We start from the raw sequence: 27,656 nt of genomic DNA, 5'->3' as shown, positions 1-27,656 counted from the left end.
CTCACACACATACACACACGCACGCATCCACATATTAGTCGTAAGTGATGGCGGTGGGAAAATGCGGCCATTAGCTGCCCAGACGGAACAGATGTTGCGCTGGGAAAGTTGGACTCCTCAAGCCACCAGCAAGATCGGGACGGGTACACATGTACCGAGAACGCACACTCGCGCCATTGGTTGATGTCACGGGACGCTCGGTAAGCGTATTCCTAGCGGCCACGTAAGCCACCCCCAAGGACAAACCCAACTTCTGTACCGGATGATCAGAATAGCGTCGACACTTCTTACATTCGATTGATACGTCGAGCGGAAAGGACGTATCAAGTCGATTCGTCTATCAGTGTCGGAACGATAGTGATAGAAATCTACAGGCGCCAATCATAAACCGTTTACTGCTCGCGATAGGACACGCTTTGCTAACGTCTTGTGCATCGCGAAAACTAGTGATTGGAGTGTGGTTTTGTAGCTGTTTGTCGTTCTGTGCTCCACGTTGACTCTGTGTGTGTGTGCGCTGAATTCAACAAGACTTTTCTGCAACAGCATCATTTGCAAAGAATAACCGGCGCGACTTACGCGGTCTGACTTGCTGGTGCGCTGCTTTGTACGGCAAACGGCTACACAAGCGAATCGAATTATTTTCCTATCACGCTGCGCTTACCAGCGCCTGCTGGTAGGCAAAGAATGTGCAAAGTTTCATTTGGCTTGGTTCGTCTGCTTTGCTGTGAACGTGTGCACGGTTGCATCGCTAAGGTTTCGGTGTGAGCCGAGAAGTTGCAGATCGAAACCCCTTTGTGTGTGTGTGTGCCGTGGGAAGCATTGTGTTTAGTGAGAAGTGAAAAGAAAAGTGCTGAAAAGTAAGTATTCGATGTAGCTTCAACCTTTACACTTGACAAGGCGGAGATCTCAACCATTTTTCTGGTTCGAACGTTAAGCGGAACATTTGATCCTTTCAAAACAGTGTGACTGTGTGTGTGTGTATGTACAATCGCCCCCCATGTATTCCAAATATTTGCTTCTCGCAAATCAGGTCACAAAGCTGTGCTCAATGTTGGCACAATCAAAGCTTTCCCCATTCGTCTGGGCCAAGCCTAGCTCAATTGTTTGTACGAGAGATTTTACCGTTTGGCTCCAAGCATTTGCAATTGTCCTTTCCTGTACGCTTGCCGCCGCTTCACTGCGCCCTTCTAAGTACACAGAGCACACACAGCTTAACTCTTCCCTGTAGCTGTACGGCTTGGTGTCTGTTACCTAAAAATCGATAAATCAATTAGTCTCTTGCCGACCACACCAAACGACCACTACAAACGAGCCCGACTCGACCCGTTCACTTCCCGTTCGCAGATGCAAGTCCAGCCGACCAAGTACGTCGGCCTCGTTGCCGACCTGATGCCGAACATTCGGCTGATGCAGGCCAGCGGTCACTTTCTGTTCCGCTACGTCACCGGCCCGATACTGATCCGCAAGGTGTACTCCTGGTGGACGCTCGCCATGGTGCTGATCCAGTTCTTCGCCATCCTCGGCAACCTGGCGACGAACGCGGACGACGTGAACGAGCTGACCGCCAACACGATCACGACCCTGTTCTTCACGCACTCGGTCACCAAGTTCATCTACTTTGCGGTCAACTCGGAGAACTTCTACCGGACGCTCGCCATCTGGAACCAGACCAACACGCACCCGCTGTTTGCCGAATCGGACGCCCGGTACCATTCGATTGCGCTCGCCAAGATGCGGAAGCTGCTGGTGCTGGTGATGGCCACCACCGTCCTGTCGGTTGTCGGTATGTGTGTATGTGTGTGGCCGTTTGGGAAAGTGTCTTTGCGGCAGAACCCCAATCTACTGTTACGCTTGACTGGGTTTTTGTTTTTTTCTCGGTGGAGGGACGGGATAAAATATCTGAAAGAATAATTGAGTCAACCCACAGGGGGATGCAAGACATCGCAGGCAGAGAGTTTGGGTTTGATTTATCACCGCACACCGAATATCTTCACGGTTCATAAGCTTCACCGCGGTGAAAAGGGAACTCCCCATTTCCCTGTTTTCTTTTTTTTCTTCCTCTCGATAAATTACTCATCGCTTTTCGTTTTTTTTTTTTTGTTGTTGCTTCTTTCTTCTTTCATCCCTACTAGCCTGGGTTACGATAACATTTTTCGGCGAGAGCGTCAAGACTGTGCTCGATAAGGCAACCAACGAGACGTACACGGTGGATATACCCCGGCTGCCCATCAAGTCCTGGTATCCGTGGAATGCAATGAGCGGACCGGCGTACATTTTCTCTTTCATCTACCAGGTACGTTGGCGGAATGTCCTGCGCGTCACAGTTGGCAGTCAGTGAGCGGCAACACGGCGAAAAAATGGGACTAAAACCGGTCTTCACAGAGCCAACACATTCCTACAGCAATTGCATACCTTCGGGCGGTCGGGACTGGGCAATGCAGCTACAACATCCTCGCCTAAAGTTATGCAATTCGAGCGACAAATGTTGCCGTGTTAGGGCTTTTTGTGATAATAGTCGTTTTTTTGTCCTCTCGCTTATCAAACTCTATCAACGGAGGAAATCCATTTTCGCTACAATGCCTACAGCTCAAGTTTCAAGGTCAATCGAGCGGGTGGGGATCAACTTTTTTATTCATTTTGCTAACGCCCCATCAACAAATTCTATGTTCTCAATGGCAAAGATTACTGCCCGCACCAATCGCCCAACGAAACGGCAAAAGAAAAGCGACGATTATGAAGATGTCCAAACCATTGCCCGCCCGACGCTTTATCTGATGATTTGCGGGATGGCTTTTACTTGTCTGCTACTTTCAGGCACAAAAGGAAATGAAACCAGCGCAGGCTCGTTTGCCGGCTTGCGGAGGTTCTTCAGGCACTGAGGCTGAGTACTTAAATCGAACGATTTTTACGATTCTGGATCCAGTTTTATGATGTGGCCTGCATTACAGTGGCAATTATACCCTGATGTTCATTTCATTGCATTTTGTAAGTTTGTGCTGGTAACGCCCGTAACGATTAATTCTTTTCAAAGAGATTCTTTCAAAGAGATTCAAAATGTGTATAACAAATGCTAACGAATGGACCGTACTTGGAGGGTTGCGGAAAGTAACGTTTTAAAATATTCATCACAATCCTCTGCAAACTTGTGCTTAATTAATTGGTGCACAATAAGTTTAAACTGTGGCGGCAGATGTGTCGCTGTCCGCTTCCTTCCTTCCCAGCAAGCTCGTGCGAAATAATTTATTCCATCATTTTAATACAGCCGTTTGTGCATTTTAATTAGCAAAGCAATATAAAAAGCAGCTAACCATCCCCATTAAAACAAAGTGCTTCCGGGCCCAATTGTTATGGCGGTGGAAGTAATGGTTTTACCAGTGGAAGTGTCCTTTCCCATCGTGGGTACTTCGCGATATTCTTGTCTTATAACAAGTGCATACAGAAAAAAGGAACAAATCCTCCTTGCTATGGTCTAAGGGCCAGCTTCGGTACCGCTTCCGCTTCGGGATGTCATAAAGTTTGATGGGTGTTTTTAACATTACTTCCGCTCTTAACCACCTAATGGACTTTTCATGCTTGAGCTAAAGCTAAACCAGCCACCAGCGGTACGCACCGAGCCACGGTTGATTTCGGCGGCGGCCTCATCCCCAGTTTTGCGCCACCAATATTGCCTTCATTAATCTGTACCCTCGGAGCGTTAGGGCCCGCGGACGAGTCCTCGTTGTAATGCACCGCCATGCCACGGGACGGGATAATCCGTTGGGACGGCGCGAAAGCGACTATCGCGGACGGATTGGTTCGACCGTGCTACAACACATTTTATGCTTCACAGATTTACTTCCTGCTGTTTTCGATGGTCCAGAGCAACCTCGCGGATGTCATGTTCTGCTCCTGGTTGCTGCTAGCCTGCGAGCAGCTGCAACACTTGAAGGTAGGTACGGTAGCAAACGTGGTTGTCTTTACATCCGCGTGCAGCATTATCCTTATCGACGTGTAGTGTTAACGGTAAAAGAGGAAGCGATAAAAAAGCAACATTCTCTCACACCCTCGATCTCTCTTTATTTTCTCTCTCTCTCTCTCTCTCTCTCTCTCTCTCTCTCTCTCTCTCTCTCTCTCTCTCTCCATCTCCCTCGGGCAGGGTATTATGCGATCGTTGATGGAGCTTTCGGCCTCGCTGGACACCTACCGGCCCAACTCTTCGCAACTGTTCCGAGCAATTTCAGCCGGTTCCAAATCGGAGCTGATCATCAACGAAGGTATGTGAAACGTGTGCTCGTGGCAGACGGACTCAAAGAGAGCATAACACAATCCCCTGGTAGTTCATTTCAATGACCTTAACACTCGGCAAGCTAAGCGAGACAGTGGGGACAGTGAGAAAGAGAGAACAAGAAAAAAAACCATCATCCGTACGACATCATCGCTACGTACCGGTATTTCAGGATGAGGAAATAAAACGCTAGGGGAATGAAAGTGCGACAGAATGATAAAACAATCCCCACCCAGGCCCCCAGCCTGGACGAACGGATGTAGTGTGCGAAGCGAGCAAAAAAAGTCAAATAAATTGAAGTTTAAAAATAGATTTTCCCCGTCCATCCGTGGTGGAGCGTAAAGCCCGGCGGACAACTTCGAGCACGGCGACCGTGCACAGTACTGTGCCACAGTTGTAGGGACGGATAAGCTCCGTTCCTTTTTTATCCTTTTTTTTTGGAGATTTGTTTGCGTTCGCATCGTTAGACGAGCTTAGTGCCGTGTTGCTCTAATTGCTATTTATTATAAAGCGCTTCCAAATAGAAGATCGGTTCTCTCCATTTAATCTATCGCGCCTGTACGCCTGAAACTATGCACTGTGCTGTGAAACCGTCAAGCTCGAGCACGACGAATGGCCCACCGTACCACGCCCGTGGTGCCCAAAGCGCAACGCGAATTGCATGTTAACAAACCTTTGCCTACCATCCAATCCGTGTGAAATTGCCCGCTCTCTTTCTCTCTTTTGCGCTTTCGGTGTATCGAACGGTTTTGTCCCTTTTTTTTACTTTGCTCTTGATCTCTTGCTGTGCTCACTTTCATCTCATGTTTTGCCTGACGGTGGTGGGTTTTCGAAAAAAGAGCGATTTCTTCTGCGTGTGTGTGTGGTTTTTTTAAATAACCGCTCCAGGTCGTGTTGAACGCTGCAGGACCGATCGGAGCTAGTTTATTATCAGCTTTAGTGTTTATCCCACCCATGCCCCACATCACGTCTGTGGAGAGTGGGGGAAGCTTAAGTCCAATGTAATTTACCGTGTTTCTGTCGTTCGTCACCTTCTTCGTCGATGGAGATTGGTGCGGTTGGCACGATAAAAGCCCACTGCACGTTACGGACCGAGGGAAAGGTCTTTTTGTAGGCCTAGCAACGGTCCTCATTCACCGCATGGGGGTGTAGCTCAGATGGTAGAGCGCTCGCTTAGCATGTGAGAGGTACCGGGATCGATACCCGGCATCTCCAACCCACACAAAACGTTTTTTAAGAAGATTTTTAGGGAAGATATTAACGCGGGTACACTGTGCTCCTCTAAGTTGGAAGAGTAGATGAGATGATGACAAGGGAGAAGGAACATGTGTACGTGTTTGATAGCAAACACACAAACAACAATATCATCTCTGATAATAATCTGATGTGTGATGTGTGTGTATTGTTGTTATGCTGCCTTTGCCATCTTGTCCCTCTCTCTCCTGTTCAACTCCTAAAAGAATTGTTTGGAGTCCTCTCAGTTCCTCGTAAAGATCCTTTCGAGATTCTTCTTTCCTTTTTATTATTTATTCCACGAGCCTCTGACATAAGTAGCCTTCCGCTTATTTCCTTCTCCTTGCACTTGTCAGTTCCGTGTAGAGCGTCATTTTGAGGTTTACACATTTCCCACCGACGCCTGATTGTTACATTGTCATCTACATTGCTTTCCGTTTACCGTTCCGCCCTTTTTTTTTAACGCTACCACAGAAAAGGATCCGGACGTTAAGGACTTTGATCTGAGCGGCATCTACAGCTCGAAGGCGGACTGGGGCGCCCAGTTCCGTGCGCCGTCGACGCTGCAAACGTTCGACGAGAATGGCAGGAACGGAAATCCGAACGGGCTTACCCGGAAGCAGGAAATGATGGTGCGCAGCGCCATCAAGTACTGGGTCGAGCGGCACAAGCACGTTGTACGGTAGGTATGGTAATTTCTAAGGTGTGGTGTAAAGCCTCCAGGTTCCATGAAAAAGGGATACTTTACCACAGTAAGAGTTTGTTTTGCTGGACTTACATTCTTTGGAGCATTGTTTGGTGTTGTGCTGAAACCGGTTGCAATATCGTTTTGCGAAGAAATTATGTGTAAAGCGTATTACAATCTCATTCCTCTGTTAATCTGTACCAATTGTGTCAGCCCCGACCGAAAGCAGGCCTAATTCGTACCAGAAAAACCACAAGCTGTTTGTAAGCATCGATACGCCCGAAGCTTTCAATCCAGCCAAGGCGCCACCTACTATTGACGTGACTTTTTGCACGTTCACACTCTCCCTCTCCCATTCTTTCTATAACCAATCGTCGCTCAGCCAGCATCGCCCGGAGTGAAGTTTTTATTTGAACGATATCACCCGTATCGATTTTCCACTAAACATGCTTAAATCGTTTCACAAAGCTCCCCCAAAATCCCATTTCACCAATCCACCAATTTGAAGTCCGTCGTCCTTTGTGTCCTTGTGTTTGTGTGTTTGTGTGAGCTGGAGACATGGGGGAGTGAGTAACCGAACAACCTCTTGCCGCTGCTTCACGATATCGAACAGCACCAAGATAAGCATCCCTTTTTCCCTAGCCGATGTCTCCGATATCTCGATTCCGCTTCCAGCGAGGCAAAGAAAAAGGCGAACTGGCTGACCTCACCCGGGGCGAGGAAAAAGCGTAGGGATTACGTCGAGCAGCACGAGTTGTGATTTCTTCTTCTTCTGGTTCCATAAATCGCTGACGGTTTCCATTACCGCCTGCGGAGTGCACACACGTGAAGGGAAAGCGAAAACGTTTAGATTCCAGCAGCAACGGCAGCACCAGAAGCAGCAGCAGCGCGGCAAATTGAATCATCCTGACGCGATGAGTTGTCTGGGTTTTCGGGTCGGTGGCTTACAGCACCACACCATCTGCTGCAGCTAATACAGCTGTAAATTTCGTTAGACATAGACTTGATTTTACAATATTACACACACACTTACACACACAGCTATAGATTTGTCGCTTGGCGTATGGCTCTGTACGGCGTGCCGTACATGCCGCGAGCCGTGTTGCTGCTGGTTGCGATACGGATCACGTCCGATTCGATTCAGCCTGCGTGTTTTTGGTGAAGATCCTTATCGGTGACCCACTTTCAGTGTGTCGAGAGCGAGGGTCACTATGGCGCCTGTCAGTTGGAAAGCTAGGCTCGATTCAAAGGGCCATTGTGCCAGTGTTCTTTTTAAGATAGCGATAAGCTTTTGATCGAAATAGTAAATCAAACATTGTTTCTTTTTTCCTATTCCAAACTGTTGCCAACCTCATTATTACGTTTTTGCAGCGGGTGTATAGTAAATTGCATACTTTAAGGCGTGATTTTCAAATGTAGCGTTCCGTATGCAGAAACGCCATGGATTATGCAATTTAAACAATGCTGCTTCCTTAACATTCAAATAACGGCTTATTAAGGAACTTTTTGTGCAATTTGTTTTTAACAGCAAATAGTTAGCTCAGAACGATCACATTTAGTATCGCTTCAACAAAGAACTCTTTTAAACACACAATTTGTAATGCCATTCCCTCGAGAAAGTTTCTTGTCAGTCCTCCTCTGCATCACAGCAACAACCAAACCTGCTCATGTTTCCTGCTCGTTTCCTAGCTGTTTTGAACGTTATTTCCGATTCCTGTGCTTGCCCGCTTTTCTTACAATCAACCACAATGGTTCAGATTTCGCTCTTATTTTATTGACCCACTGCTTTCGTGCTGAAGCCCGTGGAAACAATGCGCCAAGCTCAGCATCCAGCCATGCATGTAAAATGAGCCACGCGACAGATTTTAGACATCGCTTTCGCTCTGCACCGGAGGTGGTTTTATTCTTGTTTCCGATTCCCACGTCCATTCGTCCTGGGTCCGTCCGCCGGGCCCGAAACCGTAAGCCGTGCGGGGAATTACGCAATCGAAACGAGCCAGAAAATGAGCACGCCAAATGCAAAGAAAATCCCCTTTTGAGTGGTGCTCCTGCCACCACTCATCTCCCCAACTGGTGGGTGAAAAACCTTGTGCGCCCCTTCTCTTTCCAGAAAAAAAACGCCTCGCTCGCACAAAAACATGCTCGCCCGGTGAAGCTGCGTATGTCGCAGAAGCTCAAACCAACGCCGCCAGCAAGCATCAACAATTTCTATTCAAACACCCAACGCAGCGCCCAAACCGGGTGCACTGTACTCAGTAGCGAAGATGCTCAGATTGTCCCGTGCGCTGCTTTCGATGCCCGTTTCGGAGCGGGAAGCCATCGCTTGCCAACGTTGGCGATGTCTTTTAGCCGTGGATTTGAATTTTCTGAATATCACAGGCGGGCGCGGTTTGCCTGCAAGGTTGTTGCTTCCCACACGAGCATTGCTTTCCGTACCGCGGTGGGGCGAGTTTTCAACGCAACCTTCTACAAGCAACGCCACAACGCCTGGGAGCGATATTTAACAGAAACAAGAACATCCCGAACTTCAGCACATGCCGTGATTTGCCTGTTGGAAAAGCTTTTGTGAGCGTGTGAGTTGAACGAGCTCTATTTTCCCAGCGATGGGTGGCATTTGTGTGGCATGCTATCGTCAGCTTTTCTTGAATCTTTACCTCTCCATTCGCCTCCATTAGTACACGCGTATGGAAAATGGGTGCAACGGATCAGAACGGATTTTCCGCGACAGACTTAATAAAGGGAAAGCAACGCGTTTTTTGCATGTGTAGTGTTTATGAGCTTTATGCCGTTACTTTGCAATTAAAAATAGCAAAAAATAACAGTTTTTTTTTGTAAGCGGATTACAAAGAATGTATCAGAATATTACGTGAAACATTCATTTCATGCTGTTAACGCTCAAATAGAATAGTTTTGTAACACGGATTGCATACCTTGCCGGTATCGGTTACATTTTCGCCTAACAGTATGCAATCTGTTTAGCTTTGTTGTTTAATGACTGCGTTGGTAGTACAATATTTATTTACACCGCGTAATTTATCTCACAAATTGCAAAAAAATGTCAATCTGTATCGATTATTCACACAAATCAGATCCCGGAACCAGTGTAGCCCAATGTGCTCTTTATTGAATTACCACGAACAAATCAACCTGATGCCCGGGTCCGTTGGCAAACAGCTTGCGCCGAAGCCGCTCAGTGTTTCGTGCACTACCGTGCTGCCATTTTGCTGCCCTCATCGAACAGATAAACAGAAGGGCAACTCTTGTGAGCATCGCAATGCCCGTCTGAAGTTCCGTCGAAAATGGGCCTAAATTCAATTTGACGCATTTACCCGCGAACAATTGCGCGAAGGCTGTCAAGTGTGTTCCACGAACTGCGACAACAAGCACACACACAAACACAAATGTTATCGTTTCGGCATGTTTCTCGGTACAAAGCGTGTGGCGCTATGTGGCATGCCGATTCCCAGACAGAGTGATCGATAGTAAATGTAGCCTATCCGGTAGCATTCAATTTCCTTTTCTATCCTCGCAAACAAAGCCCATTCTGGGGAGGCGTGGTGAAGCTTTCAAAGGCATTGTGAAACAAATGTCCTGGTTCGGAGGGATGCTGGGGAAAGCAAACACGGTGCCGCCATCGCTGCTACCGTCAATCGATCATGCATGATGTGATTAATATTTGTGTTATTCACCTGCGTATCTATGCGTCCGTCGTGTCGTTCGATTTCCGGAGTCAAGGAAAAAGCGACTCCATTTGGGATTGGTTTTTGCAGCGAAAAATCAAAACATTCGCACAAAACCGTCCTCCATTTCAAATGCCTACACTTGTCACTGTATATCTCTCTTTCTCTCGTTTTGCCACGTTGCAGTCTCGTTTCAGCAATCGGAGATACGTACGGTCCTGCCCTGCTGCTACACATGCTGACCTCCACCATCAAGCTGACGCTGCTCGCCTACCAGGCAACGAAAATCGACGGTGTCAACGTGTACGGATTGACCGTAATCGGATATTTGTGCTACGCGTTGGCTCAGGTTTTCCTGTTTTGCATCTTTGGCAATCGGCTCATCGAGGAGGTACGTGCGCTCGGCGTGTTGCCGTGGGAAAGCATTCTCCCTGCCCCATATCGCTTCATTCTCCCAGATCACACATTTGCATCACAAAGCCAGCACACTTTTGCTTCGCCGCTGCCATCTCGGCTTCTGAATGTTTTCACTCTCCCATACCTCTCCCGTGCAGAGCTCATCCGTGATGGAGGCGGCCTATTCCTGCCACTGGTACGACGGGTCCGAGGAGGCAAAAACCTTCGTCCAGATCGTTTGTCAGCAGTGCCAGAAGGCGATGACTATTTCCGGAGCCAAGTTTTTCACCGTTTCGCTCGATCTGTTTGCTTCGGTAAGTGTAGCCTGGTGGCTGGCACAGAACAGGCTGGCAAAACAGGGACTTTGGCTCTAGCCTGATGGGTGGTATATGTGTGTCTATTTTTTGCTACCATTCTCGCATCCCTTCCTTTCCAGGTTCTTGGAGCCGTTGTCACCTACTTCATGGTGCTGGTGCAGCTGAAGTAAACAGCCGTGGCCCGGAAGGATGTGTTTTTTTTCGCTCGTTCGGTTGTTTGTTTGTGCACACTTTCTCTTGGACATTTTCTCTACTGCAAAGGTTTAACAAACAGCAACAACAAATAATCCCAAGTTTTCTTTTACAGATCTTTGCAAAATGATTAGATTTTAATAGATTAACAGTGCTTGATTATCTGTCCTGTAGCAACCGGGGCTGAAGAACGTTGATTTGGTAAAAGTACAAAAGGGACGTTGGAAATTGAAACAACAGAAGAGTGATATTTATGCAAAGCTCACCAAGGGAAATCTATGTATGTGTGATTTGCGCTCATCAAGCACTGTATGTGCCTTTCAACTAGTGCAGCAATAAAGAGTACAAATGTTTCTTAGCGCACCGTACATTGTCGTTTCGGCGTTTTAACCGTTGTTGATAATACACAAAAGATGATAAAAATAAATAAAACAAAATGTTAATATGAGTAAGTACTAAATAGAGAAATCGTTTTAGTATGATCATACCTCCAATCATTTGTTTGAAATTAACTTTAATTTTAACTCAAATTAAACCGATGTTTTACTTTCTGTGAGAATTATTGTGGAAGAACTTAATGGAAGTATAATTAAATTGATTGCTAACTTTATGCGTTTTTCAATTTACGAACGCTAGTCTTCAAACATCGCTTCAAAAGTATTACTACCACATTATTCATTTACTTATAGTTATATTTATTGCCTCTTCATCTTTCCATGGCCAGAACTACTGCAGAAAAGCTTCTTTTTTGCTCGCTTTCCGATGGTTGGTTGGACGAAGTTGGTAACAAACGGCAAGCAATTAGCATAAACTATTTTCGCATCGAGATGGAAATGAATGTACCACTAGAACCGAGTGAAATGAATTACTTTTCAACTTGCACGCCAAAACCATTATCTAAAGTACGCACAACTTAAAAACAAACCCCAAATTGTCGTCCACCCTTCATTCCACTTTCTTGCTACACTTTCCGACCGAGTTCTGTAGCGCCAGCAGCAAAAAAATACATATAAAACCTTCATCACTCAAGCTGTATCGAGCCAGCGTGGGTTGTGTTTGACTGTGCTGTGAAAGAAAGAAGAAAAAAAAAACACTTCCACGGGAAGCTAGCAATTGGAAATGCATAAATTAACCGGAAGAAATTCGCAAAACCCCGCACCGACGTACCGCACCGCATCCGTACCGATACCGGAACAAACGGTGTGCGCGAAAGAATCCGCTAGCAGCCCCACTGGCACGGTTATTTGCTTTTGTTTCTGTGTTTTTCTTCCACTGTTTTGGGTGCCTGTGCGAAGGCTAGCTCGGCTACTTTCCCGGGGCCCAATTTTCTGCAGCCCAAGGCGGCGTGCTCGTGGGCCAAAAGAAGTGAACTCTTCTGCCAATTGCCAAATTTGGGCACACGGCGCCCGCTAAAATCGCAAACCCAGAAGGAAATGTAATTGTGAAATGCAACTTTCGGATGCGTATGAGGGTTTGTGTACGTGTGTGTGTGTGTGTGTGTGTGTGTGTGTGTGTGTAGCAGAGGAGGAAGAAGAGATGCGATGGAATGAAATTAAAGTAGCTGCCAATTGCATTCGCGAAACGGTGTGCACCACTGCGCGTCACCATCACGCCATCACGTCCGACATCAATATCGTGGACGTGTTTTCTCCGGAATTAATAGCTTTTCCTTTGTTTCATTACTTGCTACTTCATTATTTTCTGTTTCACTCGACGGATGGCTATCACTCCACAATCCATTGTAATTCAATTCGGAAAAGATTGCCGGTTCTCTGAACTTTCGGGGCGGAATTTCTTCACTGTACGAGATAACGATCACTCGGGGCATAGTTATTGCATTATGAATTTATTGAATTTGCTCTTCAGAACTCACCCCTATCTGTCCCTCGAATAAAATTCCAGCATTTAGGTAGTGTTAGTCTCGTATCAGCAGGAAAATGTTGTACAAAGTGCATAACTTTAGGCGTTTTGCTTGAATAGATACATCCATTTACACATCAATCGAATTGATTTAACCTTTTCTTGCTTCTAGCAAAAAAGGCGATTGATTGCGTAGCGTGTAATCCAGCTAATCGAATAATCGGATCACAATAAAGATATAAATTCATCGCATACTAACTTCCTCCTACACTATTTCACCGACAATTCTGCGAACGAATTCTATTCTCGTAGCGCAGGTTTTTGGCAGGCGTAGCTTACTGCGAACCACCAGCCCGAAATAACTGTTTTATCGATCGCAATTATTCTACCACCACACTCTCAGCCGCAGCTCCCAGCCGCTAGGCAGGCACCTACCGATGGAAAACTAATCCTCCCCCCAAACCGAGTAGGAAAAGCGTTTGATCGGGAAATGGAAACAAAAAAAAAACGCCCTGTTAAGAGGAACAAAGGCTTGCCTGCGCTCACCGCACACACGCTGGCAAAACTGTCCAAATGACGTAAAACTTAAGCCCACCCGTACCGCCTCCGTCTTTGCCTTCTCGCACCGATTGCGTCAGCTCACCCCGCGTGACCGAGCGGCTACAGTTAGTCGATTGGGCGATTTTGTTTCCTGCCGCACACGGGGCCACACGCGGACAAACAAACCTTTCTTTGCATGCATGAAACCCGTGGCTTCTCCGTGGCTTCGGCGCCACCGCGCACGAATAATGAACAAATCATAAACATGTGTTATATCAGGAGTGCCGGCCGAACGTCGAACCATAACGCACGGCACGGTATCACCGTGGTAGGAAGCTGTTCATGCTTGGAAGAAACGCTACCCACCAGCCACCAGCCGAACAGTCTTACTGATTTGATTCGTCTAAGGTTTTATGCTTTTCGGATGGCCTGCGGATTGGAGTTTGCTTCGCAGAAGGGAAGCTGCACAGCTGTTTGGCCATCGTGGCCACGCATCATCATCAACATGGGCACGCATGCACGTACCAACACACACACATACACGTGCGCGCGAGTAAAACAGACCCACGGCGGTACGGAGTCGTTTAAGGTGCGATCGCGCCAGACCGTAACCAATGTTCCAGTATCGGGGTATAATTATCTCGTTAGCAGGCGGTGCAAGAGGATGCGGAAGAGCAACGGAACGTGCACGCCGGGAAGTGCAAATAATAAATCATCTCAACCAAGCCGTCCAACTGTCTCTACGGCGGGGAGAAAAATGTGTCTCTTCGGTGCCATTTTCGGTGCTGCAGCAAGAAATCCAAATCAGGAAGGAAGCAAAAGTCACAACCGTGCAGAAAATGGTGCACGAATGGTGCGCTATTGTTATTGGATTTTTAATGCTGCCACCGTGTTAAAATTACGATTATTATTGCCACCTGCTTTCATCAACAGCATAACGCGCCGCAACGCCCGCATGTGTAGCAGCACTTCCTGAAGGGCGGGCATGCATTGCGATCGACCTGTAATGCACCTTGCAATACACACATACACACACACACACACTCATCGGAAATGATAACTTTGCCGCAATGCCCTGTTTCTGTTTCGTGCTGGTTGCTCCGTTGCACCATTTTCTTTTTCCTTTTTCCGTTTTTTTTGTTTTGTTAATGCGTCTTACGTCTTACATTACCATTACGAGCGTAGCCTTTATTGCACCTTGGGTTCGGAAATGCAAACCACACAACCCTACCCTGGGTGGTGGTGGGGTTCATGATAGCGCTTCCGTTACGCATCACGGTTCTATTTTTCGCGAGATCTACTACGCCCAAGCGTCGGTCGGGCCAATACTTCGAACGAGCCGGTGTGTGCTCGGTTTTGCGCAAAGATGTTTCAACGCGCCGTGACCTTCGCAGCAGCAGCAGCAGCAGTGCCTTGCGTTCGGTTTCGCTCTCGCTAGGGGATTGTGTGCGAGAGGGCCAGGAGGGTTAGAGTGCTGTCTGCTCGGCGGGCTATCACAGTCCAGAGGGTTTCGCAAGAACGTGAATCGATTGCTCTACTGAGAATCATTTCTAAAGGTTGCAGAGAACTAAAGATTCCTTTATCGGCAAAAGGATCATAAAGTAACATCAGGAACATTCTGTTTTACCGATGCTTCTGTGACCTTTAAAGTTTAACTTTAAGGTTTTTTTTCAATATTTTTTGATTCAAATTATGACGTTACTACCTTTGCATATTTGTAAAAGCTCGGCAAATACAAAATCTGCAATCTGCAGTACTAACACACTGTTATTGCGACGCTTTCTCCTACTCTTTTTCAACAAATCAATAAGCATCCTGTAATAAATAATAAGACTTTGATGAATAAACCATCTATTGTATTGATTCCAGTGAAATGAAATGCAGCTCAGAATACTGCAAGGCGCAAAAGATCGTACATCTAAATAATTGAACGGATTTTTGCAACCTGTCCATTGCTCCAATTACCACGATGCATCAAAACGGGGTACGAAAAACCGTTCGTTTTATGTTCAAAAATCAATAACATCAAAAAGTAATCAAATATCACTGCCAAAGCAGAACGGTGCTCCATTACAAACTCCAATCAAACGCAAACTCACCTCGGTCGGCGCTGTCGGCAGCCAATTTCGCACATAATCACCGATTCCTTTCGCCCGAGTAATTATCACCCGGTAGCGCTCAGCCCAGCCTGCGCCAGAGGTTAATCCCTGATTCGTTAATAACTGGGGATCATAAACCGGCGTGCCCGAGGAACCGCCAAACCCGGCACACGCGAGAGGCTCGCTAAAGTAAAGCACCCGTGACAAATCCGGCCGCCCTTGCCAGCCCTGCCAGACCCAAGCGACCACTGATGGCGTTTGAGCGTGATCGAGCTGGAAAACTGGAGGCACAAAGCAACAAATGCAAGGAATGAAGCCGCCTAGACACGGACGGGTGTCAAAAGCTGAGTGAAACGAAGGTGAAAAAGAAAGCAGCGAACAGTTTTTCGGACCAGCTGAATCAAAAACGGCTGCAAATAAATGTAATAAAACGCGTACACGCAGTCAGATGAGATGGGGTTGGCCGGGGGGGAAGTGTGCATGCAAGCGCAGACAGGCGCAGGGAGTGCAGGCAAAAATACGGCACACACACACACGCGCGTGGGGATCGGATCGGGTTGAAAATGATACTGGAATTTTAATTGATAGCGTACAGCCAGCATAAAGCTTTCAGCCGTAATTACCAATCGATGCACACAAGGGGCAAATAATAATAACGAATTCCGGTCCGTTGCGTGACTGCTGGGGTGGGTGTGCAGGAGGACCGAGGGGGTGCTGTGTGGGAGAGCGGTTGATGAAATTGAAAATCAAATGCTGAACAGGCACGAAAATCCACCGCAACGCCGGGCAGCGGGCTCATCATTATTGGGCCGGCGCTTTCGTTTGATAGCGCCAGCACGATAGCAAGCCAGCAGCCACCGAGCGATGCAGGATTAAACCAGCCATAGACCTTCCGCCACATCACATGACACCCATTTCCACGCGCTTGTAATTTGGCGGACCCTTCCGAGACGGCGCACCACTGTCAGTAAACATGCCGTTCGTGTGTTTTATTTATGACACTGATGATTTACACTCATCCGAAACCAGTGCATTGCTTATGCGCTTTGCTGACTTTATTTTATTCCAAAACTAAGCGTTTGTGTATTCCTTTTCGGTGGAAAACCCCACTCCAGTGTACCGTTTTCCCTTTTTCTATGCTCTCCACCCACGAAGGCGGGCAAAGTTCAAACTGCGTCGGGTCACTTTCACCATTGAAATCACTTTACCGGCAAAAACTGCCCCCTCGTACGATGATAGATCGGTATCGGTGCGCGTGTGTGTGTGGCTGTTTCTTTTTGTATGCTTCCGTGTGGGCCATTCAATTCCCAAGCCCCGTAACAACGGCAAACACCCCCCGGGCCACAATCTGCATTCGGAAAAGTTCAATCACTCCACCGCCGGTACCGATTTGGTACCGATTCCGAAGGATTGCACGCACGTTTCCGCTTCCTTCTCGTGAGATGGCCGCAATTAGGCATCTTCAAGATGTATGTGTGTGTGTGTGCTTGCATCTACATGTTCCGAAACATCGGCTAATCAATAATGACGGGCTCGGAGTCCGACCGACGGAGTGGCTTGTTTCGCGAAATGGCGCCGGCAATCGGACCGCACGGGAGTGAAATTGATTGATCGTTCGAGATGCGATTGTGGGTGTTACATCTGCACTTAGTGGTGTTGTAATGGATGGTCGGTTTGCTTGTTTGGAGCGGCAGGCGAAAGGAGATGCTGCCACCTCAAACGCTTCCTAGCTTTTATTTTACCATTAATGTGTTACTTTTTGTGGGATCGAGAAAGAGAGACTCGTTTTTTTTTCTTTTTGACAAATGGTATAGAGAGAAATTCTGTCGATAAATTGCACAAGTAACGAATGTTGGAGAAGCTGGGAGCTAACTGGTGAACCAACAAGTGATGTCGTACAATGTAAAGAACAAAAGTTCACTTTAGCAGCTCCGGTTTCCATTCCACACACGTAAAATGTGTCAAAATGCACGCGTTATTAGCGAACCAAAGTTACATCATTGCATAACTTCAGGCGTAATTGTGAGAATTAATTTTCTTTATAATAATAAAAGGGCAAATCAATAGTTAATTACTTCTGTTTGCACATCCTACAGATTTATTGGCAATGCTTAGGAAAGCTACCTAACTTTATCTACCTTTTTGTACTGCACACGTCGTCAGCCTAGCAAATTGAGCTTATCAAGCCGTTATAAAGCAGACGAGCGAGCATTTTGAGGCTATTAAACCATTAACCTTTTACGCCACCTGCTTCAACGCTTTTTGGGAGAGAAAATAGTCTTACTGCCGATAAAAATGAAAGTGCAATTCAGTGTAGAGCTGTATTTTTCGGCCACCGTCTTTCCCTACCCACCCCGCCCTGGCAATGGGGAAGCAACTCCGGCACGTGTTTTATTCGATTTTAATTTTATGCGATAGAAACTCCGTTATTACGAAAACCGCGGCTGCGACCGCTGCACACACTTAGGCCACCGATTTTCCGTACCGCAACAGCTGCAGCTGCTCTTGAATGATTCATCAGGTCAAGATGGTTCGAGATGCTGCTGCTGCTGCGATGAGTCATGAAGTTGGACATGGAAAAATCACCGTAACGTAGCCCAATCTCAGCTCGTTGCCAATCCACTGCACGCTGGCAGCCATTCGAGTGCTAGAGGTGTGTAAATCTGCTGATAGCAACAGACCAGACTAGACTTTTGGGTTGGAAATTTGCAATACACACCCCGCTCACCACCTCGGCTAACCGCAGGCGGTGAAAAATTCATTCCTCAGTTGCGAAAACGCACGAAAAACCTCACGCGTACATGGGCTTGCGTTGAATAAAATTTGATAAAGACCGTGTGTTGAGCGTGTTACGGCTCCGCAAGCTGCATACGCATAGCAACGTGAGCCTATGGCAGTGTTTCACCGTTCAAGGGCCAACCGACTGATACAAAGGATCGCCTCCCCCCCCCCCCCCCCTCTCATGGCTTATATCAGCGGCAAAAGGCGTGAGCTGAGCGACTCGAAACGCACAACTTGTAGCACACACCGTGCACGGTGCGCTTCACGGGTCACGAGCAAACTTTATCACCAACCCGGGCCGCATTAATTAATCATTGGCGTATATGATTCCGCGATTCGCGGGCGCGGGAGCACACGCGCCTGCCGACGAGCAAGGCGAAAGCGGACGACATCCATCGGCCGAACGAAAACAATTAAATTTCTATCAAACGCACACTCACACGCCTGCAGTTTCGTCGCTTTTGCTACGGCTTTTTTTTCTCTTTTCTTTGGCTTTTCACTTTGTTGCTGGTGCTGCTCTGCCGTGCCTGTGTCATTTTCCGCGATGCACTGCGGCACTCCGGGACAGGAAAAGTTTTATCTCCCACCCGATGCGTCCCGATGGCTTACCGTTGGTTCCATTTTTTGCTTCTTTTTCCTCCGTCACGAGTGGGCGACACACTGCCGTTTTAATGAACTCTGGCGAGTGTGGAATACGGTGCTTAATTGCAGTACATTCACACTGGCCAGTTCTCAGGTCCCGCTTTTCCGCCCGGTGAATGAAGTGTCGAATTTGGTCGTGAAGGAAAGGAAGAAAAGCACATTATTGCCGACTGCTGCTTGCTTCACCGAACTTATTCTAGCTTCTAGCTGTGGGCACACTAACAAGGTGGTTCTAGCACTTAAATTGCTGTGAACGAAATCGGTGGACCGGTGCAAATAGCTGAACGGAATGACAATGGTTGATGATTGCAATTTCCCAATTTCTCCGGTCCCTTGTTTGGCGGCGTCTTTCTAACACCTAATCACAACTAGTTTTTTATTTCTTTTTTTTAGCAGTTTGTACTTGCGGTTTAGAAAAGACAATTTGTTTAGCAAATTTTACTCAATAAACCCTCGACGGATCAGGTTCAGTGATGCGTGGTTTACCAAATTGGACAGCGCTTGGTAAACATGATTTTGCAAAAGTCCTAATTTATGATTATTATAGCATCTAAAGATGCTGCAGTCAAAGTTTCTAATTTATTAAAACGAATTTGAAAAAAGAATCACGAAGGGCAAGTAACGCTTATATCTTCGAAACACGTTACACACGTAACTTGAGCAGAGACTGAGTGTACTAGTCACAAGGTTAGCACTGGATCAAACCCCACTAACGATAAGAACACTTATTATTTTCAAATATTTAAAGATTAAAAGAGTGGCTAACGAGATTAGAATCTTTACTGTCTCTTTTTCATGACAAAAGTTTGACAAAAATCCTTTTAACACTCCATTACGATTCAACTCGTACACTCTCCAATGATTAATTATTTTCGAATTTAACTCATTTACTTTCTGGGAAGTTTAGATACACACTCGTTTCGAGTTAAAATTATTCAGTGAGTCAGTTAGAAATTTATTCAGTGTGAATGCAATTCCAAAAAAATAATCATTAAAATAGAGTAAATAATAAAGAGATGCATTGAAACTCTTCTTGCTGAGTTAAATCCGTTCTTTAATTCGATCATTCTGTCTTTCGATTAATTCTTTAATAATTTAATTTCAATCACCGACTCACTTACTGATCCTTGCTCAGTACATTTCCACCCGTACGGTCTCCCTGTAGTTGATGAACATAGGAAAACCGTAGAAAAAAGTACTATAGCATTCGGATGAAACTTAATTGAGTTTTAGATTATGAGAAAATGATCGAGAAAATGCTCTCCATAGTGAAGTTTGGACGTGCACACAAACCAACTAAAAAAGATCATCAACTTGATGTCAAAATAACACGGGAACAAAATATAATAGGCCTGAATGTCCTCCAAAACATGCAATTTGTGTGTTGGAAATAACTTCGGAGTATGCATTTGGTTAAGTTTAGGAGCGTATCCAACAATGAGCATACTTTCTCATGATGATGACTGGTCCCATGTGGCATACAAGCACTCTAACTGTGCTCCAAACGCTTGAATCAGCTTCGTTATTCTTCCTCAACGCAATTAATACTAATTTTTGTTATCTACCCTTAACCATGAAAGTATTTTACCGGAATTCGAGCCAAACTTTGCCCTTAAATTATTTCAAAAAAATTGTCACAACTACGCTTACCCTAATCCAATAAACAACTTGCACAAGTACAATTCGCCTAGCCTACGGTAACACTTGCCGATAGGCCTGGGCCGTGCAAACCCCTCCCGACAAACAGGACATTACATCGATAATAACGCTCAACCTGCTGTCCCGATAGCGCTGAAGGAAATAGGTAGCCCAAAAGCACATACGCCCGTTCGAGCAACAAACAAAGAAAAACACCACTGCGGCCTACGGGGGGGTATGTGTTTTCAAATTCCGCAACCGCGCAGCGTGTACGCAATCCACGCACAGGCACGCGTGTACCTCGGCCGCACCTTGCCAATATTTAGAAACATCCTTTTTTCCAGCCCTTTGCCCATCCTCCCCTTCCCTTGTTGCCCTTTTCCGATGACAAAACTATTTTGCACCCACTAGCCCAACGCCTGCCAGTCCACACGCCTTGCGCTGCGCAAGGGACCGATCGCGTGTCGGTGCGTGAGGCGCCTCGACCCTTTCGGGTGATTCCCTTTCGGGCAGGGCGCCACCCCGGCCACAACTACAAGGGTGGCGCGTGTCAAGCAACCCCCCCCCCTCCAAGCTACTCACCCCCTCTTCGGGCGTCTTATGCATTTATGCGCGGGGGTCGATTTGGTTGGGTCACTGCCGCTCAATCGGGCTGGTTTGTGTGCGTGTTGGTGGCCGTGTCGAGTGCTAAACACCAGCTAATGTACCAGCACACCGGCCGATGATTCACGCCGGGGCGTGCGCTGCTTGGTTGCGTCTTCATGCATTTTTCGCGCATTACCCACACAACCCCCTACCCTAACCCCTTGATAACAGCAAACACCGCACCAACCGCACCGTTGGAAGAAAATGGAAACGCAAACCCAGAAACGCGAAATCGTGCGTCCATTTCTTTGCTTCTCTCTTTCTCTCTCTCTTTCTCTTTCTTTCTTTCTCCCCACTGAGGGTTTATGCAGGTGCGTGTGTGTGCGCGCACACTGTGTCCGTATACGTTGCTGCGCGTGATCTCTTCGCCAGGCCGAAGATCGCACTAAAACCCTCGCCCCCCCACCGCTTAATGCAGCCGCGGTGCGTCTGTATTGGAGCCAGAGTTACGGTAGTGTGTGCGGTTCTTTAAATATTACCTCCCGGCACACCGAAGAGCATCGTTCAGTTCGGTTCCAGCGGTTCAGCAGTGCACACAGTGCGAGCAGAAGCAAACCAGCCCAAAACCACACAGATCTCTCCCCCCCACTTCCTGCAGCAGCAGTCACCGTACCAAAGAGTGTGAACCGTCGTGTTCGTGATTCCCATCTCGTTGTTAGTAGTACCAGCCGTACCAAAACCCTTCAAGGTATGCACCAACCGGCAGTAGCCTTAACACGCTCCAAAACCCGATCGCGAGTGATCCTCGTCGTTTCCAGCCGCCATAGTGTGAACAGTTTTTCCAGTTTTTTTTTGTAATGTCGTTACACAACACAAGTCTCCGCTCACCGTTAGTAGGCAGCAAGCGGTAAAGAAATCCCGGGAAATCAGTGCAACTAAGCAGTTCTGTGTACCTACCCCTAAAACCGGTTAGCGATTGCGAAAAGTCCCACTCCGCTCTGCCAAGGGGAGAGGGGTTGCTTACGAAATCAATCATCTTTGTTCGGAGTGTACCTGTCCACCAGTGACTGTGCAAAACGGTGCAAAACTACAGCGTGCTTGCAACATCGTACTCAGATCGTGGTACAGTGTGATACGTGTTCTTGAAAACAGACTCCCCGGAAGATCTTTTGCACGTGGAATTCACTGTCCACAGCTGTTGGGGAGGGCTAGGAGGGCGACAAATTGGTGGCTTTTCGGATGAAAAGCTCTGCATAGGCTGACTGAACTGCCAAGGTGTGCCTTCCGGTCTGTGCTTGTGCCTTCCTTCCCGGAGATGAACTCCCTGAAGATGAAAGGTCTTTGCAGCGCCTTTCTCACAAAACCCTTTCTTAATTCTTTACCATTTTCCTTCCTTTATCTAGTGAAAATTCGTCTCTATTCTAGCATCAAAATTTAGTCTCTTCTAATCTTTCCTAATTATTCTCTCTTCTCATGCACACAAACACACACACACACACACACACACACACACACACACACACACACTCAAACATCGTATTTCGCTACTGTTACGGTAGCACGCTCTGAGCAAAGATTGTAGCAAAGATGCCACCGACCGTGCACAAGGAGACCAATTTCTCCACCACAGACCTGAAGTGGAAGGTATGTTCGACGGGTCCGGTAGGGTGTGGCCCTAATGTGCTTTAACAATATTGGTCGCACTAGCAAACCTGCCAGGTGTTTTAGTATAGAAAAACCCGTAATCCGTACGCTTGCCTGTCCTTCCCAGAATTTAACACTCAATGTCGGGAATCCATGTTTAAACCTACTCTCCTGCCCAACATAAAACCAAAGCCTTTATGTGTTTAGTTTAGACACCCCCTAGCTAACACCTTCTTGTATCTTACCCATGCAACTACCTTGCAAAAAAAACAAAAACAAAAACGCTTCTTAAGACTAATCGTTAAACGTAACACATCCCTTTAACCTCGGAAATGGCTCCGATTATTAGGCGTACGATGGGAAATTAAACATTATTCACGCTACTTCTTATCCCTTCCCCCTCGTTAAGTGTCCAGGTGTTGTGGGGGTCTTTGGACTAGATTGCTTCTCGTCTCGCCCAAAACTACCCAACGGGGTGTGGAAAATTTGGCAAAATTCGTCCGCGAGCGCGAGCCACGCTCCCAAAACGATCAAAACGCGTTCATCTTCACAAGTGGCCCCAATTTTAGCTTTCTTCGGGGTTTTTGCGGTCGGGCATTTTCTCCTGCGCGTTTTTCTTTTGTTTCACCCCAGCCCCCCCCCCCCACCCCCCCCCCCCACCCCAGCGCCTTTCACCCACTACTGTGAGGAACGGTGTGAAAAGGTAAGGTGATAATGGAAAGAGCTTGGATGCGGAAAAAGCAGCAACAGCAGCAGAAAAAAAACCATTCCGATTAGAGTTTTCTCCAACGCGTCTGACCTCTTTGCTGCATCGGACGCGTCAGCGAATGAAGCACGGGGAGATTAACTGCGAGAGAGCGAAAGAGAGAGGCGCAGCGCAATTAACTCGACCGGAAACATAGCGCGAGCACACTACCCCCCAAAAACGAGGAAAACGTGGAGCTGCGCCACGGCCGTCATTTTTCCGGTCGGGAGAAACGCGAGCTTTCATATTTTCATCCAATATCGGCCCGGCGAACCGAACGGTGGCGTGTTATTGGAATAGCTGGAATTATATATTTCTAACCACCCCCTTGCTCGCTTTTCGCTCCCTGTTCGTCGGCCGATAATTCCTTCCCCTTCCCGGTGGATGAATATTTGACCAGTGCGCGAAAGCTCCCCTCCCCGGCCAACTCCTTCCCAGTCGATGGTGGATTTATTTCACGGTCAGCTGCGCCCGTTGCAGTTCTTAATCGCTTCCCGCTATCGCTATCCCATTCGAGCGTGCACGCTCGCTTGATGCGCGTATGCGAATTGTAAATTTCGCAGCGCCGCGATGCTCGTTTGGGCGTGAGGCGTTCGCTCCAAAAACGGAAATCAGAATAATTGATTGCCAGCGTGCACAATCGAGCGTGCCGCTAATGCACGGGGCCGGGCGGTTTGCCTAATTGTTCTCGATTGCCATATTTCGCCATATAGCTGTGCGTAACTGTGCTGCTCCACGCCGTGCCAGAGCACATACTCACGTCGATTCTTCAAATTGACACTCAGCAGCAAAGTTGTGCGCCGTTGGGATTGGTAATCGATTCGAAAGCGCATGAGTTATTGCAGTTTGCGATGAGCTCTGTTGGTAAGCTTTCAGAACCTTTTTCGCTTCAGCTTCTTGTTTGCTGCTGGGCGCAACTGCAACGCCAATAAATCCTCCTCCAGTACGGCAAACGAACGCAGGAAAAGAAATTTTTGCCACAAACACTTCAAACCGCAAGGGCCAGCGAAACTGGGGAGGAACGACACCCTCCTCCGGCATGCTCACAGCTACAGCATTGGAGGCAAGCCGTAGCGTGGGAGATAACCAGTCTTCCGCAGTCCCCGAAATGGACGCAGCAAAATAACTTCCAACTACGACTACGAGCGTGGGGCCGGCGGGGGGTGGTGGTACTGTATCGATCCGTACCGGTTCCACCCACAAGCCATAGTTGCTGCAACCCAAACTCACACCGAACTCTGCGTCCCATGAGAAGGGACAGAGAAATTGCAAACTATCATAAATTTAAATACGAACATCCTGCTTCTAGCGAACTTGTTTACAGCGAACACTGGGTTGGGGTTGGCTTTTTGAAAGCGTTGGCCATTTTTGGTGGTCATGTTAAATGGCGGTTTTTTTTTCTAACTTTTAGCTTATTCTTTTTGCTCGCTCTCCTGCAGCTGAGTGCCGGTATAGTTTTGGGCGGGGAAAAGTTGGACTTTTCCGTAACTTCATGCTTGCATCCCTGCTGCGGGAATTCCTTCCGAGCCTGCGACAGTTTGTAAGCGAAACACCCTGCAATCATTGCCACGTATTAATGTGATGTTACGGCTAATACGGCTCAAACAGCTTTTTGGGGAGCGCTTTTCATCCACCTCGCCACAAATGGCTGTGAACGGGCAAAGGGCAACCGGCGGCATCGTACAGTGCGGCACACAAAACCTCAGTATCAATGGCATGCCGTGCCGTCGGTACGATCGTTGACAGTTGCGTTAGCTACGGTGAAGTACCATCAGGCTGGCCACTTCAACGGCTTTCATCAGGGCGTCTTTTGGCCCTGCTTTGTGCTCTCCCGTATGCGTATGCCGTTCGTTAGCAAACCGGGTCATCAAGTGTCCAACGCTCAACAGCTCCATTAAGCACCCAAGCAATAGAACGCAGAGGTCGAGAGAAGAGGCTGCCCTATGCTAAGGGCCCCCGAAAAAAGTTGTCTCCATGCACATGTGAGGGTTTGTTGTCTGTGTGTGTGTTTGTTCGAAATTGACTTTCGCTTACTAAAACTCTCGGTGAACGGTAACGAGATGCCAACGGAACAACAAACGAAGCAATACAGCGCAATACTGTGCCCAACCACACCGCTCGGACCGTGCAGCCTCTCGAGCGCAAAAAAGCCATGCCTACAGGCCCTCACATGTCTGTTGCATAACTTTCACCGTAGGCCTTTTGCACCGTGCTTCAATGATGGCGATGGTGTCCCTCCCTCCCCGCTCGGAGGGTTTCTATCGCCATCATTATCGTGGTCGGGCATCAGCAGTGTACCGAGCCGAACATATGGGCACGCCGGTGTCTGTGCCTGCGCTACGCTGCTAGACCACAGCACAAAAGTGCAAGTAAAAATATTACGAAAGCCGTCATTACATTCGTCTTCGTGGTCGTGTACATCGTGTGCGCTGACATTCTAGTTTGTTTTCTTTTTTTCCCTCCTGTTTGAGGCAATAGAGTGCCTCTCCCTCTTTGTGTATTTTAAGCTCTATCAAGCTTACTCACACAGATTTGCAGTCTCGTGGTTTTTTACCTACTAGCCTCATCTATTTGGCCGTTCTATTACGGTAAGTGCTTTTTGCGCCTTCCCCCTATTTGGCTTACCACGTCCGTCTTATCGCCTTTGGTGTGGTCGTGGAAAACTCATCCACGCAGGATGGAAACACAAAATCCAGTACAGTAGCGCTCAGTAGCTCAGTTACAGCTCGAAAAAAGCTAGTTGTCATCCTTTTGATGATGACGATGGGGTTCAGTTTTCGTTTTGCCCCGTGTGTCCTCGGCTTTGTGTCCAGTTCCCTCTGACGTGCCTGCTCGGGTCAGATTTATGCAATGAGAAGATTCTGGCTGAGCGGATCGAGGCTCGTCCTTCCCGGTATTGCACTGGATGAATCAAACATGAATTCATTCGTGTGCTGTTTGATTTTGCTTCCTCCATCCCACTGCCCAACCCAACTCGTTGTTTTAAAATGAAAATTTCAAATATTCATTGAGCATCCCCTCCCCAGGTTCCGGGGAGGTCTTTTCAGTGCAAATAGTAGAATGATGCTCGCTCGCTTCACTTCCTGCGAGCGGGTTATCAACGAGACCACAGCTTTAACAGCTTCACAACCTCAAAACCCCCCGTTTTTCTTAGCACAGCTCCTGGAACGCCCTTTCGTTCCGCGTAGTATCGGGTAAAAGTTTTCAAGGTTATTATGTGGTCTTAATTTTTGCACTTCACCGGATCAGAAGCAGCAGATCTTCGACGCTTCTCTAATGGATCTAAAATGGCTGAACGGCGCAGTGCCCGTGCCGTACCGGCTCCGAGAGCAAAATTAAAAGAACCATTTCCTGCGGGGTGTTAATTAAAGAGTAAATTGCGATTGCCTGTGTGTGAGTGTGTGTGTGGGGCAGACGAGAAAGAGAGTGCAGCAAAAAAGAAACAGCAAAACGTTCCCGCAATACTTTTTCCATAGTTTCTAATTAAACACGAAGCGGAGCGAAGAAGAAGAAGATGCAATTCCTACGCCTTCATGCAGTTCGATTTCCGGGGCAAACTCAATCGAAAACATCTGCTATCGATTTGGATGATGATGATGGTTTCATTGCAGCCATACGATGGAGCTTTCTAATGTTCAATACGTGAACGGGGCGAGCCCGACTTTCACCCCTTGCTGCCGGCCACTGAAGTGGAGATTTATTTCTCATTGCTCTGGCCAGCTCTTCAGCATGATCATCCAACAATCAGCCAGCATTACGTGGTGGATGATGAAACAGTAATAAAACTTCAAATTAACCAACCCGACCAACGGTGGTGATGTGATGGTGGACTTGGACCCCGGCGTCTTGCACGGTTAGCCAACCTCCCCGCGGTTTATCTGGCAGACCGAGTGGAATAAATCTTTGCTTGAAATTATTTCCCAAACGCCTCGTTTGCGTCATCGTGCCCCTGACGCTGTGCAGTGAGTACGGGTTTATATGCTTCTTCCTTCTTTCAACCAGCTCGAAACTTGAAATAAAGCGAAAAAACACGCACCGTTGAGACCAGAGAGCAAACACGTCCCAAGGATGTGACGGCTGTGTTAGCCAGTCAAAACAGAGCAAGCAAGCAGGCACTACCACCACCATCACCACAAAAAAATACCCCGTCTCTTTTCGTCACTGGCGCAATTCTTCGGCCGCCTAAATGATGAGAAATAACACAGCATTAATGATAATTTAGTCTTTTTGTTTCACTTTTTTGCGTCCCCACTGCATAAGTTCCACAGGCATAATGTAACACACCAACAACAACGAGAAAAAACGAATTTTGGAAGGTCCATTCCAAGAGCAAAAAGTTGCAAAAGTCCTCCCAT

General features: G+C 47.4%; 2 protein-coding genes and 1 non-coding gene across 4 annotated transcripts in view; all 3 read left to right on the top strand.

Annotated features, from left to right (window-relative positions):
* Window positions 1-281: 281 nt before the first annotated feature.
* LOC1273405 (odorant receptor coreceptor) lies at window positions 282-11,135 on the top strand. The gene is made up of 9 exons (XM_312379.4): window positions 282-857; window positions 1,345-1,783; window positions 2,133-2,293; window positions 3,830-3,928; window positions 4,136-4,253; window positions 5,972-6,179; window positions 10,049-10,253; window positions 10,417-10,572; window positions 10,695-11,135. The coding sequence occupies exons 2-9, from the start codon at window positions 1,345-1,347 to the stop codon at window positions 10,743-10,745; spliced, it is 1,437 nt and encodes a 478-aa protein (XP_312379.3). The 5' UTR covers window positions 282-857; the 3' UTR covers window positions 10,746-11,135.
* On the top strand, window positions 5,407-5,479 carry Trnaa-agc (transfer RNA alanine (anticodon AGC)). The gene has a single exon. It is a non-coding gene; the product is annotated as a tRNA-Ala (tRNA).
* Window positions 11,136-21,455: 10,320 nt separating the features above from the next.
* Window positions 21,456-27,656, top strand: part of LOC1273406 (alpha-tocopherol transfer protein-like) — a 10,621-nt gene continuing 4,420 nt past the window's right edge. The window contains exons 1-2 of one of the 2 annotated variants that reach the window (XM_312380.3): window positions 21,456-21,660; window positions 22,472-22,556. In XM_312380.3, the coding sequence (XP_312380.3) occupies window positions 22,500-22,556 (57 nt within the window). In that variant the 5' untranslated portion in view covers window positions 21,456-21,660; window positions 22,472-22,499. The remainder of the gene's footprint in view (window positions 21,661-22,471; window positions 22,557-27,656) is intronic. The other variant, XM_003436106.2, reaches the window with a different exon arrangement.

The sequence above is a fragment of the Anopheles gambiae genome, chromosome 2, assembly GCF_943734735.2.
Source record: "Anopheles gambiae chromosome 2, idAnoGambNW_F1_1, whole genome shotgun sequence".
NCBI lineage: Eukaryota > Metazoa > Arthropoda > Insecta > Diptera > Culicidae > Anopheles > Anopheles gambiae.
The sequence above is the reverse complement of the archived record's forward strand: the minus strand, read 5'-3'. Positions and strand labels throughout refer to the sequence as shown.

What these genes read in the sequence shown, in the direction of transcription:
- LOC1273405 (XM_312379.4), top strand. Translation starts at nt 1,345, where the DNA reads ATGCAAGTCCAGCCGACCAAGTACGTCGGCCTCGTTGCCGACCTGATG. An exon ending in CACCGTCCTGTCGGTTGTCG is followed by an intron (nt 1,784 to 2,132) that starts GTATGTGTGTAT and finishes CATCCCTACTAG; the next exon opens with CCTGGGTTACGATAACATTT. An exon ending in CGCTCGATCTGTTTGCTTCG is followed by an intron (nt 10,573 to 10,694) that starts GTAAGTGTAGCC and finishes CTTCCTTTCCAG; the next exon opens with GTTCTTGGAGCCGTTGTCAC.